At 37.8% G+C, this 14,517-nt stretch overlaps 2 protein-coding genes across 3 annotated transcripts; one reads left to right on the top strand and one right to left on the bottom strand.

The window, feature by feature from the left end:
* Positions 1 to 439: 439 nt before the first annotated feature.
* Positions 440 to 6,133, bottom strand: tnfrsf1a (tumor necrosis factor receptor superfamily, member 1a). Of its 2 annotated transcripts, none has more exons than XM_026317529.2 (10): positions 5,984 to 6,133; positions 4,405 to 4,509; positions 4,204 to 4,294; positions 3,964 to 4,089; positions 3,698 to 3,853; positions 3,519 to 3,597; positions 2,897 to 2,949; positions 1,843 to 2,018; positions 1,634 to 1,754; positions 440 to 1,526 (listed from the first exon to the last, which is right to left on the bottom strand). In XM_026317529.2, exons 2-10 carry the CDS (start codon positions 4,483 to 4,485, stop codon positions 1,231 to 1,233), a joined length of 1,179 nt encoding a protein of 392 aa, XP_026173314.1. In that variant the 5' UTR covers positions 4,486 to 4,509; positions 5,984 to 6,133; the 3' UTR covers positions 440 to 1,230. The 2 variants fall into 2 exon arrangements, with proteins under 2 accessions (XP_026173314.1, XP_026173315.1); XM_026317530.2 differs by having other exon boundaries at positions 1,843 to 2,009; positions 5,984 to 6,132.
* A 1,192-nt stretch (positions 6,134 to 7,325) lies between these two features.
* On the top strand, positions 7,326 to 14,285 carry LOC113136610 (CD27 antigen). Its single transcript, XM_026317567.2, has 7 exons — positions 7,326 to 8,356; positions 8,700 to 8,841; positions 8,926 to 9,051; positions 11,667 to 11,813; positions 13,516 to 13,557; positions 13,660 to 13,764; positions 13,952 to 14,285. The coding sequence occupies exons 2-7, from the start codon at positions 8,700 to 8,702 to the stop codon at positions 14,062 to 14,064; spliced, it is 675 nt and encodes a 224-aa protein (XP_026173352.1). The 5' UTR covers positions 7,326 to 8,356; the 3' UTR covers positions 14,065 to 14,285.
* The last annotated feature ends 232 nt before the right edge of the window (positions 14,286 to 14,517 follow it).

Below are 14,517 nucleotides of genomic sequence, written 5' to 3'. Positions count from 1 at the left end.
AACTTTATGACACAGGTTGAATAGTCAGCATGCAATTTTGCATTTCCCTTTCTTTGAAATAAAAAAAAAAAATGCAATGATATTTAAAAATAGCTGCAATAGTGAAATAGTATAATATAATAGTATAGCATAAGATGTCTAGATTAAAATAAGTGTGCACACAATGTTGAAAAACACAATACTGAATACCCACAATAATAAAGACAGCAATGTTCAAATCATGTGTTATAAAAACTGATCATAAAGAGTATTCCCCATTATTCAGCTATATAAAGATATAAAAAGAAAACAGCAGATCTTTGAAAGGGCTTCATTACCCTTCAAGAATTAGTTTGACAGTGTGGGAATTAACTGCTACTATGAAATGAGACACGCATGCATTGTAGATTTAAAAGTCTCATTCTAAGATTAAGACAACACAATTGTTGATATTTACGGCTGATTACATGGTAATGACAACTGATTTAAGAATATTACATTTCAGCTAATAGATCGCTGCAAATATTACACATTGAACATTTAAATGAGAAGATCAATGCTGCTCTAGTGTTTGTAAGGTAGATATGAAGCTGCAAATTAGCTTAGCTTAGCAGAAAGACTGGAAACAGTCTAGCTCTGACTACCTGCAAGCATTGTTGAAGCTCAGGACACCCAATCAAGAAACAATTTTACTAATAAACCCACCCTCAAAGTATAAAAGCTGGTTTCTAATAGTTTTGTTCAAATTAAACAAACAGTATAATAAATGAGCTGTTTCCCATTTTTCAGGCTTTGTTCTGCGCCAAAGGGATTCCCTCTTATGTGTACCTTCATATTACCCATACACACAAGGGTTGTATTAATCTCCTCATTTACTCTTGGCAAGAAAGAGAGCATCTTTCCTAAACTGTTAAACCATTTCTTGAGGATTAAAAACAGATACATTACAAAAAGTTCTTTAAAAAGGGTTGATCAAAAAATCATCAGTGCAAAGTCCCATTTTCTCTGACACTCTCTCTCCCTTGAGTCATTTGCTCAGTGTAGTTCGACACCATCCTTTAAAGGGGAGTTTGGTAGGAGAGGTAGAGTGCTGAGTGATGCTGGTTTGATGTGAAATAAAACTTTGGTTTGAGTCGTTCTTTAGCACCGTCTGTTCGTATTCTCTGAGGCTGTCTATGACAGACTCTCAAGAGAATACCAGTACTTGGTTTCATAAGGTTTTTGTTCTACTTGGCACATACTGCAGAATTACTAAATACCATATTTTGTCTCCAGCTCCTCAGCTGCTCGTTCCAGGTGCATTATTCTCAGCTGGCCCAGCAGCTCTTCTAACAACGGCCAGTGCAGCATTTCACCACGTCCTCGTCCGCCTGCATGTGACCCTCTCTCAGCCCACAATCGTAACATCTGGTAATGAGCCTCCCTGCAGGATCGGTGGTCCATCTCTGCTTGCTCGATCTCTGTATCCTTCACACCTAGAGTACGCACAAGCTGCTTCATTTGCAACACGGGAACTAGATCCAGCACTGTGTAGATCAGGTCAGGGACTGCAGAGAAACATGACGGGTACTGAGGGTTAGCACAATAGGTTTCTGTTTCACACTCAAGACTACTGGTATTATGTGTTGCCATGGACAGTATAAAATACACTCACCCTTGATTTCCAGGGGAATACAGTCAGGCAGCTTGTATGACTCCTGTTCACTCACAGGGCTTTCGGGAATAGGTTTGACACTGCTGTTTTCCAAAAGGTTCTCACTGACAATCAGGATCTCCTGTGAGAGAAGTAGCAGATAAAAATGTATTGGGTGTGGATGTAGGTCCCTTAGGGAAAAGTAACCACAGACAGATAGAAGAGTGTACCTTGAATGAGTCTGGTGAGTCACTGGAGTGTTGGGAGGATGATTTTAGCAACTTTTCCTTGGTAAACCGTTTTGTGGCCATGTAGGTGATAAGAAACACCAGCACCAGCAATACTAGTGCCGCAACTGCAACTCCAGCAATTATGTTAATCAGAACACCTTCAGAATCTTCATGAGCTTCCAGGGGGGCACATAAAGATAAAGATAAAGACAGGAAGATGAAAACAAGTTAAAAGAGTAATTTTCATAGTCTTAACTACATCCAAACTACAAAAAAGACATATCTAACAAACACTACATTTTGCTGAATATCTGACAAATTCTTTATTTCTAAGCAGGTTAACCTGTATAATTAGTAAGACCTTTTTTAATCTCATATACAGTAGAATGTGACTTAAACATAGAAGGATGATGGAAATCTAGCAGCAACAACATGGTCGATTAATTATATTGTGTCACATTGCTTTCTAGAAGTGGATATAATGAACATTCTTAATGGTATGATCAAATATATTAATGCAATCTGGTCCCAAATAAGTGGAAGAAGACGGCTAGACAGAAAAAGTCTTAACAAAAATTGATTCATTTATGTTTATTAAAGCTGTTAATAAAACCCCAACACTTTCCCCTTAGGAGACATCGAGCTTTCTGCTGTAATTAACAGTAATGAGTAGTGTTTGCTACAGATCTGATGGCGCTGACTGAAATGCCTCCTGAGCCTCCATCCACTGTCTCAACAAACCCAGTTGTACTTAATGGGCACATAATGCTCCGACAGCCCACAGTCACACACGAAAACATTTTACAACTAATGTTACTGTGTATTGCAGTGCAAAACATTTACAGGTTATATATCATTTTAGTTTAATGTTACAGGTGAAAAGTAAATGGTGTGTCAGTAAAGGGTTTTCATGTTAGACTGCTCTTTAATACCTGCCACTATCAATGCAATGCAGCTGCAGAAGCTTGATTACACATACAGTAATGCATCCTTTCATATACATATATATATATATATATAAATATATATATATATATATATCTGCAGTGCTCACCATTTGGCTTCACGGTGGTAGGTGGACAAAGATGTTTGCACTCAGCTGAACAACTGTGGAGAAACGGGAACACATTTCACAACACTGAAAAGGAAGTAACACATCTAAAGAGGAAGTGATCAACATGAAGGGTAGACCAGTTTATCAACCTCATCTTTACAATTCATGTATTAATTCTGAGTTGAAAAAGAGATAATCATCTGTCACAGTTAGTACCAATGGCTACAGTCATGTCTTTAGAAGAACAGATGGTCAGATGATTCCTCTGGGACCCCTGCCTTTTTCCATTTTTATCTCTGACATATATTGTTGTGTTATGGAAAAATGTACTAAATATTAATAACTGTACACATTCCTTAATGAAAATTGAGCTTCTGGGCACCGCCGGAGTCAAATGGTTAACACACAATTACAATTTTAATTCACTTTTCAGATGCATACAAAAGCAGTTTTGGTTTGTCTAACAAGGAAATAAGTGTGTTAAGTAAGTAAGTTTCAATTCAGCAAACCAACTTCCTCATCAACTACTTTAAATAAAATCCTTCCAAACAGCAGGTTGGGAATAGTGCATGCACCAAAAGCTCATATAGTGGTATATGTGAACTTTTAGTGGTATACTCACTTATTGCAGAGTTCACACCTATGGTTGAATCTGTAGTAGTTTTCAATACACTCGCATACAGTGTTTTTCTCTGGATTACCTGTGCACAGTAAGAATCATTTTGTTTAAACACTGAAAAGTACTTGATAAGCCATAAAATTAATTAACATCTATGAGTATTAGTATAATTTGAGACTTACATGTCTGTGTTTCTCTCTCACCAGGTCCACACTTTGTACATTTGAGGCAATCATATGTTTCAGAGTCTATGTAAAATTTGTAATAACCGTCCTTGCACGCACACTTAGCGTTTCTGTCTGTCTCACATGGCGACACCTGAACTTCATGCTTTGACACTGTAGAAAAGTTGAAAAGAAAAAAAGTGTGCAAAGCAAAATATTACCTGATGAAACACTGGTAAATCCAAGAGGTGGATCTGAGTAAGATAAAGATTATGTTACTGTACATTTGCATTGTTTGCAGCGTCTGCAGGTCTTGGCGTAGTTCATCTCCTCTGTGTATTGTCCTTTAGAACAGGGTGTACACTTACTTCTCTGACCCGCTGCATGACACTTTTCTAAAAGCTTAAAACCTAAAAAAAAAACATAAACATCACATGTAAAAGTTACGGAGATTTTGTAAAACAGATAATAGTAGAGTAAGACATCTGTACTAATATAGAGCATTCTTCTATGTGTTTCTGTACCTGGTGAGCATTTGTTGCAACAAATTCCCTCATCAGTGGTATAATCCCAAGGTGGACATGTCTCCAGTGTCAAAGTGGGGATGAACATGCACTGTGATACAGAATATACAATAAATGTAGAAAAATTAAAATGTCCATCTAAAGACAGTTTTTCATACTTTTATGCAGTTTCATTACTGAAGCACTTTAGGTTTTTCTCACCATGAGGAGCAGCAAAGTGCCAACAGGGGCTTTTTTATTCCATCTTCCTCTGTGTCCAGCACCCTCCATTATCTTACACATTTAACTCAGTCCATCTGAGGCCACCTGTAAAGTACACACCTTAAAATCGTCAAAGGAATAATATGTAGTACAGTTGAATGATTTACAGACAATACACTCTGGACACACACACACACACGCACACATTATTAGAAGCTGTCAATTTACAAATAAATCACGATGATCAAAATATGTTTTATTTACCAACAGAGCACTTTTTCAGCCAGGCTAGTGCCACAGCCCCAGATAGAGGGCAGCGGATGCCAAGATGTCATTTAGCCGCTCTTGGAAATTGACATTAGTTTATCTATATACAAACATTGTCCCGTGAAGCAACACCAACAGGTCAGTTGTTTGTCACATAATACAGGTAGAGGCAGGTACCTCTAACAATGGGGGCCAGCGCTCGATTTCCTGTTGGTAAACCAGCTTCAAAACACACCCGAGGCTGAAAACATCCGTTCATAAGCTGACAGTGTGAGCTGATACACTGATGAAACACTGGTTTGATGTAGGTTTTACTCCAGATTAGAGTAAACCTGTTCTAGCTGTGGGGACAAGAAGCTTTCTTCTGGTGTTGACCTAACTTCAGTGTATGTGTCTTTGCCCCATTAGTGGTCAGGGTCCAAGAACAGCAGAGTTCTCTCACCATTTTTCATGTCAAAATGTCTTTAGGAGATTTATTCACTAGAGGCTTTAAATACATTTATCAATCAAAGCACTAGTAGTTATCAAAACTTTATGTAAAATATATGTGGAAAATGAATCAGGGTAATCCATGGGGCTACACTCTGCTATGGACATTTTTATTCAAACTACTTCCTAACAAATGAAAAGCAGGTGGATCCATATTAGTAATCATTGATCTGGGAGGGGTTTAAAGGCAGCACCTAAGCAGGAAAAAAAAAAAAAAAACCCAACAAAACGTTCTGCAAGAAACTATGATTTTTAATGAATCTGGCTGAATAGTAAACATCACCGGATTATTCCTATTTATTTGTGTTTGTTTTAATGCATGATGAAGTGGGGGCAAAGTTATTTGGAAAAGTTATTCATGTAATTTGCTCCCCCGAAATAAATAAATAAATAAATAAATAAACAAACAGGTAATTGTAAATCGAATAGGTTATTATGGACTTCTATGAAATGCGTAGCTGGTAAATTAACAACGTGATTTATTGTTCTTTAACAAAAGCCTCGCACATATTTCTGCGCCACTTGGCAGCGTCCTCCCCACTCACTTCCCCGTGAACTGGAACGCTGTGATTTCATTAGACTGAACTTCAACAACTAAAGTTAAACTCCTCAAACATAAACACACAGGTAAGGTCCCTGTAAGGGACTAAAATCTACGATGAAGATTTTACTTTTTTTTTTTTTTTTTTGGTTTGCTTTGTTTCGTGTGTCATTGGTTTCGTTTTAGCTGTACAGCACATACCGCCCACTTACAGCTGCGGGTCTGATATGAATCTCCTTTTCCCACAGTGTTGATATCCACGAGTATTTTATTGTCACTTACCTGGACAAGCTCAGTCACGCCGAGGAGATATCTCTTCACTATAAGTCCATAGGTCGACATCAATGTATGTTTCATTTCATTTAAGTTTTTGGGGTTTTTTTTATCTGTAGTAAAAAATCACCTCGACGGAGAAGTTGCCCCACTCCGCCGCCGAGAGCAAGAGGCGGACTCAAACTGGAAATAGCTGCGTCATGAGGCCGATTCGAGGAATTCGAGGCAGACTTTGGCAAGAAGGCACCTGTGGGCAATAGGACACACATTTGAACTGGCCAGACAGAGAACTAAACAAGCGTCCAGGAACACCAGTCCATACTCCAACACCACTCCCATTTATCTGTTTCTCCTTAAAATGACTCAAAGGTTCATTCACTCAGCAAAAGAAAAACAAAGTGCCCTTAAATAACCTTTAATGTAGTTAAATCACCCCAAAAATCTTTTTTTATTGAAGGCTATTACCAAAATCTTCTAGTTACTGATGAATTGATTCATGAGTAAATCCCTTAAAATGACCTTTCAGTTGTGGCTTTTGATCCATCATTTTTCATTGGTTTATATATTTTTAATGTAAATGTTAAATATAGAAGGTCAAATGTTTTGGGTTAATAGTAGAAGTTTGTTCTATGTTTCGTTTAAAGAACAAAGAGGAGGCAGTGATGTGAGTTCAACTTAACTTGTACAGTTATTACAGACTTAAAGATAAAAAAGCAAGATGGTACTTCATCCAGCAGGCCAGCAGAGAGTAGCCTCACGTGACTGTAACGTTCTGTTACAGTGTATGAAAGAGCTCACTCAGAGAAACGTATGCTTCCTCAGAATAACCACATCCTTTCTCTTGAGTCAAGAAAAAAAAAAAAAAAAAAAAAAAAACTGTCTTCATCTCGGTACTCTTCTAACTCCATTTCTCTCTGTGTAAAATTCCTACACTAGTCTGCACACGACTCTTAAAGTTCTCTCATACATGTACATGCATGTGCAAACACCTGCGCTGCTTTCCACTGAGTCTTTTACAGTATTTCAGACTAACATTGTCTCTGGGTAGATTTTTTTTTCTAGCAAAATAAAAATTAGATTTTGTTTATCTGTTTACCTCATCACAATAGCATCAACATTTTACGGGCAAAGAAGCCTCTGAAGTTGCAACTAGACACACTAATGTTTACGGTCAAGTAGCATTAATACTGAAACCTCAAGATAAGCATGACCAGGTTTGCTCTCTGTCAGTGCAGAGTGATTTTGTTGCACAGTCATCTCTTGTCTAGTCATCACTGTACTCTGTTGCTGCTCCCTGACAGCAACAAGGGGCCCTAAGATGTAACACCCTCCACCTAAGACCTGTTTCACGGTTGACAGGAGGTCACGTGTAGTAGCCTGGGTTTTGTCAGCACATACAGTGGCTAACGGGGTGGTAAGAAGACGAGTGCGTGACAGCTGTGTGACAGTAATTCACCCTCTCTGTCTGCTCATTCAGTTTGAGATCAGAATATTGCTTACTTCATTACTGTTAAAACTAAAAACACTGACAGTCAATTTTTAAAACTTTAATGAGGTCTTTGGGAAAGATCTGCTCACAAATGCAAATTAGTTGGTTAACACTGATCAACTCAGAAAGGTCTCATGCCTGCGAAGGGTTTTCATGTAATGCAAGTGAAAATTACTCTCAAACATCACAACAACTGTAAGGAAGTACCATATCAGATGAGAAAGCTCTCAGTAACATGTGGCATGTTACTGGATCTGGGGGCCAAAATATCAGGTTGTTCACACAGTACATTTTAGGTTGTTTATATCTGTGATGACTAATATTGCATTGTAATAAGGAATTTCAGTCTTATCTGTGTATTTGGCATTCTTAAAAGAAATGTGTATTTTGTTTCTTACTCGTGTGTTTATTAAGTTACAAATAGAGCTCATCGACATAATGCCAATTCTAGGAAAAGTTCTTTATCTCCTCAACCGATTTCTGTGAAACAGATGAACAGGCTGATATGGGTTTAAATGAGTGGTATGCAATGTCTTACTGTAGGGACTCTGTCATCCAACTTTAAGAAGGAGAAAGAGTGAGATATAGGAAAGAGAGAGAATTCAAAAAAAAAAGAAATGCTTTGGTGCCAAAATACTGATTTTGGATGAAACGAGACAGACGGTGCCTGTGGAAAAAAGTGAAGGCTGGAGGAGGGTATGTTTTTTAGTGCACAGACCCAGGGGGTCGCGGCAAAGACAGACAGGATGAGTGAGCGGAGGCAAAATGTTAGCGTTTCACAATGAGTCATCAAAGAGATTTTATGAATAATCTCCTGACATACTTCTGGTCCCCTATTCAGTCTCATACTCAGAGGGTCCCAGGTTACATCTTATCTCACCTCTTCAGCCACTGTAAGTACAGCAGCAATTTTCACCCATAAATGACATGTCATGTTGAATGTTAGTTGCTTTTATATGTTAATGCTCCAATAATCTCACATGTAACATTTGTAGCTTGTTTGGATTAGTGTAAGGCTGGTTTTCAGTGCTAATGTAGCCTATGTAAGTCATGAATGTGGTTATTTAAAGACTTGTGTGAGTACTGTACAGAGGCATGGTGTTTCACTCAGTATTTGTTGATGTGACTATGGTGATATAGCTGCCAAGTTAATCGTTGTTTTCCTCCTCCTCCTCCTCTTTCTGCTCACCCTCCTCCTCTGCTCTTTATTCTTTCTCTCGCTTCCCTCTTTCCTAGATGCAGTCACTTTATCGTATTGCTTTTACTGTCCTGGGAAGTCTGTCTTTCCTGTCTTCTGTGCTTTCCATACAATGCAATCAGACACAATATCCCTGGCCAGTGGAAAAGTACAACCTTTGCTGTAACATGTGCCCACCAGGTATAGTGACATTTTTCATCTTGATACATTTTCTAGTTTTGATGCAAACGGGTCAAAACTGTATACTAACTCTGTATATCCTAGGTAAACACATGGCTCGGCGTGATGAAAATGTCTGTAAGATTGACTGTGGGCATTGCCCGGTGGACCGATACACTGATTCCTACAACGTGGAGATGAGCTGCAATATTTGCAAAAATTGCAATAAAAGTGAGTAATTTAACAGCTTTTGTCTGGGGGGGGAATTCTCAGTACACATGAGATCTGAACTGTGTGACAGTCCTACTTCTAAAGAATTTTTAGACCTGCCACAGGGACAGTCCTGCTAAAACCAATGATAGTGTAATGTTGACATTGATATTACATCCTGTAGTTACTGGTCACAGAGACTAAAGTGAAAAGAAGTGATTTCTTCTGTATATATCATTATTCAGGACAGAGACAGTAACATTTTAAAACCTTTGCATCTCCAATATGTAAATATGATTATTAGACTGTATTATGGGATGTATAGTTTGATGAAGGATATTAGAAAAAATATAACTGAAATACAGAGCAACAGATATCAGGTTGACTAATTCTGATTTGACATAAAGATTTGTGATTAAGATATGTCATTCCTCACCCTGTGGCCACTATGTGGTTAATTTTATACGTGTGAACTCAGTAGCTCTCTTTTAAACATGGTATATGAGTGATTTATCATTTCATTATACACTTTACCAGCCTTAACCAGTTACAACACAGATCCTTAAAGAAAGAAGGCTGTTAGTTGTTACTCAACTCTGACTGTACATCATGATTTCAGAGAAGTTTGCCCATAGATATCTAAGGTCACATATGAAGGGGGATTTCCCATTCTATGTATCATGGTGGGATACAGTCAGAAGGGGATGAAAAAGAGGAAAGGAGGGGCGGTCTGAGATACCCTCTATGAACCAGCTAGGGGGGTTATTAGGGTGGGATTCTGCAGCAGAGGCTCATGTTGACATGATAACACCATCAGCATCAGCAACACAGCCCACCAATGGTAGTAAAAAACAGGAGGAAGTTGAAAAAACACACTATTGTCATGTCAGTGGAAAAAAAAAAGAAAAGCAGAGAAAAATGGTAAACATCGGAAAGAGCAGCAGACACAAATGTCATATCCTATCAAGTCTGTGCTCTGGTACAGGTGAGCAAAAACAGCCTGTTATGCTTATTTTTAAATGTCACAGTGGAAAACATAAAAGACATAAAACTCAGAAGTGACAGAAAGTCTGTGATTCTCAGTCTGATTTTCAGGTGCGTTAATATTTTAGCAGAGTTTGACTTTTTTGTGCACACCAAGAAGCTTTCTGCACTTAGTGCAACCACAAGCTAAGCATATTTCAATCTAGTGTCGCAGTGCAGCTGTAAACAATCCTTTGACAAACCTGACGTGCAGAACTTTTTGCTAGCAGTAGAATCGGAGGGATGGAGGTGGGTGTTCAAAATGTCAGAAACATTTTAATCCTACACATTTATGAGCTTTATACCAATTAACGGCCATGGAAACTAATTCAGGTGGAAATGATTCAACCCACACAAAAAATTATTTGATTTTGCACTGCAACAGAATGAATATTCTCTCAGAGGGTCTTTGGCCATCATCTGGGTGTTGACAAGGACTTGAATGTGCAAACAGCAAAATTTAAACTTGAAAAGTAATATTATCCTTCTGAATATATGAATTATCTCTCAGTTATCAGTTAAATCTATTTCTCTGAATCTGCAGTCACTCATCACTATTAATCTGGTTTCTGTCTTTTTACATCCTATGATAAATGAGTGTAGAAATCTTAGAATAGCAGTAAGTTTTCACACTGTGTCATAATGGATCATCTTTTGACAGCAGAGTAAAGCAATGAGTGAGGTAACAATCAGCTCTAACTAAGCATCCACATTCACTGTGGAAATGTGATCTCTGCCCTCTCAGTGAGGAGAACAAGCTAAACGAATATCACCACACATTGTTAAATGTAGTATTACATCCATTCACTCGTTGTTATCCATCCTTGTTATCCATCCATTATCTATACCCACTTATTCCTTAACCAGGGTCATGGGGATCTGCTGCAGCCTATCCCAACTCTCTTTGGGTGAAAGGCAGAGGTACACCCTGGACAGGTCACCAGTCCATCACAGGGCCACATAGAGAGACAAACAACTTCCTTGTTATCTACATCAAGAGAAATACAGTATAGAAATGACAATAAGACTAATGAAAATAATGATAACAAAATTACAAGCAGCAAACTAACAAACAGAAGTGTGTCAGTGTCAGAGAGAATAATGTAGCTTTAGCTATAGACTGTTTAAGACATACAGTCTCTCTGACCTCTGATCCCAAACAAGCAGGTATAGAACATGGATGGATGGATGGATAATTTTAAGAGGTATGTTGTTTTATAAAAACAACTGTTTTGTGATGACTATGGGTCCAAGGGACTCATACAAATAGTTTTGTGTTTGCTAATTTGTGATATGCTAAACCATTTGGTAGGAAAGAAAATGGCTCATCAAAGTGAAATACTGCTTTCACTGAGAAATAACAGTTATGTCTATCGCTAAAAAAGTAGTATCTACAGCTATAATATAACCACTGTATGACTTAAAACTAGAATCTTTACCGGCTGAGCCATTTTATGAGTCATTTCACATTTCTGTTTTATGTCATGTTTTAAAGACAACCTTTGTGCATAGGTATGTGTTTGTCACAGACAAGTGTACTCATAATGATATATATGTTACATATATATATGATATATGTTGTCCTTTAGTGATCATTTTTTTGGTTTTTACAGCCAACATGGAGTATAAGTCACAGTGTAATCGCACTCATAATGCTGTGTGCAGATGTAAAAATGGATACAGATGCAAAGACCAACCCTGCACACAGTGTGTGCCATTACCAGCCACCACTAAACCCACAATCCTTCCGTCCACTATAGGTGAGATACTCGTGCTCTACTCATTCAACTGGTTTTAATAAACACTGACACTGCAGCATTACACTGACAAACTAACCCATTTTTAGCCTGTACAAATGCTCCATTCTGCCAGACCTTTCTATCAGTCTGCGTACTGAACTCAGCTTTTCACTCTAAATATAAAGACATGAAAAATATATATATATATATATATATATGAAACCACTTGGGAAGCCAACCTAAGACCAAGATGTAAGGTTAGGCAAGCAACCATATCAAAATCCATTTTTTCACTAAGCCCTCTGCTTTAGCATCTGTTACACCACAACCAAGATTACTGTTGGGTGTGGTCAGATGTGTGGTAATTTGCCATCATAACCACACTTGACTCAGATATTTGGAGTACACAGGCTGAACCAGTAACCAAAGCAGGGCAGCAAAGTAGGTTTAATGAAGTGCCAACGACAATTTTCCCGCTCATCACTGCTGCGAATGAGCGAGAGCTGTAGATCATGAAATGCATACCTTTATCGTCAATCATTCCAATTAAAAACATCAAGACTTGTATGTTTTATTTTCTTGGCAAATGGAAACAAGATATAATGCTGTAAGATATAAGTACCTACGATCATGTATGTACAAGAACACTTACTTTAAGCTAAACTCCAGCAAATCCCATCACTGAAAGACATCTTTACTGTTTTTAGAAACTGTTAGAGGACAGGTGATTGCTTTCGGCATCTGATTATGGACAGAATATTTTAAAGCTGTACTGACCAAACTTTTACATCAGCACTATGGAGTATTTTAGCCTCTTTCAGCTCATTGTTTTGGTTTTTACCACCCACGGCTTTCCTGTTTGATTCCAGCTTCATTGCTCTTTTCACCACAAAGGTCCAAAAACCAACTGTACTACACTCACTACCTGCCCAGCACCAAACAGCAGGTGGACATAGTGAAGCATTTAACAGCTTAGGAACAATCAGATATTTCTCTCAGAATTTATCAGAGAATGAAACCTAAAAGCTAAAAGGATAATGGGATATGAGACATATAATTCTAGGTAAATGCTGATGTGGCTTTGCGGCTGCTGGATGATGTAAATAGTCAATTATTTGATAACCTTTGAGGTGGTAATCAAGTTAAATAGCAGTAGTATTCATATTACTTTAAAGGACAGTAGATTAAGCTGTGAGCGGTATTATGCGTGTTTCAGACTTAATTTAATCAGGAAAATATATTATTTTTTCTACAATGTAATATTTTATTCTATCCATTGTATCATCCTGCTTGATCAAAACTATTGTTTCATATGATAATAAATTAATTATATAAAACTGTCTGCAACCATGGCAATGTGTTGTAGCACTCCTGTAACCATAGCAACGTTCTACAGCGTTCCGGAGTGGGTGGCGTAATTGAAAGAGCTATAGGGTGATGTCATTTCTAAGAATAACACAAACTAATCAGCTCATCATTTTGATAAATTCGCTACATGTTCTGACGTTCGTTAGCGACGGTTTGTTTAGTTTGCAGTATCTAAAAGTCAGACACAGACATTGTGACACAAGTTAATTATGAGTCATATGTTATCTAAATTCAGGCTTCCTGATGAATTTATCAACTAATCTGAACCATGAATAATGTCATATTTCTGCTAACAATTAAGTATTAATGCCATCACTGAGCTGATCATATATTTTTTTTTATCTTTTATCTTCAGCTGCAACACCTGATATCCCCACATCCTCTCAACCCATCAGAGGTAAAGTTTTGTGCAAGTGAAATGACTAAGCTCTCCCTCCATTGCTTTCATATATAGAAAGCCTAAATGTTCTAAAAATGTCTATTTCACACATTCTTACAGATACGGTGTGGTTTCTGGTGATAATTGCCCTTCTGTGTGCAGGATTTGCACTCGTTGTTGTCACAAAAATCAAGCCCTTTCTGCGGTGGATCAGGGCCAAGCAGGGTTGGTAGATTATTATAATGAAACAGATAAGCCCTGCAGTAATACTGTATACAAACACAGGAAGCATAGTATTTTTTAAATCATATTCTAATGTGTGCTAATGTATGATTTATTTCATGGTCTAAAATGATTATTAACAAATATTTGAATCTAATTTCTCAAAAAACTTCCTCCTCTTGGTGCTCAGGCTACTTTTTGACTGAGAAACCTGCACTGGGACCACCATGCTCTGAGGATGAGGAGGTATCGAAGCCTGTCCAGGAGGTGTGTGGGAAATGTGACCAGCCTATTGACGTATGAGCCAAAGACCAGATAGCTGCTGAGCCTGAACCTAGATGAGCGAGAGTTTGACAGACACATAACAGATGCAAAACATCTCTTGTTGTTTTGGACATTTGTAAAAAATGGAGCAAACATCCAAAGCACTGACAAATGGACCCACAGACATCGTGCTGTATGTTTCCTGGGAGGTAGCATGACTGTTTTGACACCTGTGATGTGATTGAAAGTGTATAAGCACAAAGAGGTAAAGAAGGTGGGAGACACTGAACATATAGAGTAGGACACTGTGGCAGAAAAGTTATAAATTGTGCAATGTGTTGTTAAAAGGTTGTATGTACTATGGTACACAAAGGTTGAAGATACTTAACATCTTTACATTTATGTGTGTGTATAAATAGATTTTTGCTGCATCTTTAAATTTCAGGATTGAAGGTTTTATAATAACTAACATTTTGACTGTTTTTTACTCAA

The sequence above is a fragment of the Mastacembelus armatus genome, chromosome 16 (genome assembly GCF_900324485.2).
Source record: "Mastacembelus armatus chromosome 16, fMasArm1.2, whole genome shotgun sequence".
NCBI classification, from domain to species: domain Eukaryota; kingdom Metazoa; phylum Chordata; class Actinopteri; order Synbranchiformes; family Mastacembelidae; genus Mastacembelus; species Mastacembelus armatus.
Note: the sequence above shows the minus strand (reverse complement) of the source record. Positions and strands in the feature narration are given on the sequence as shown.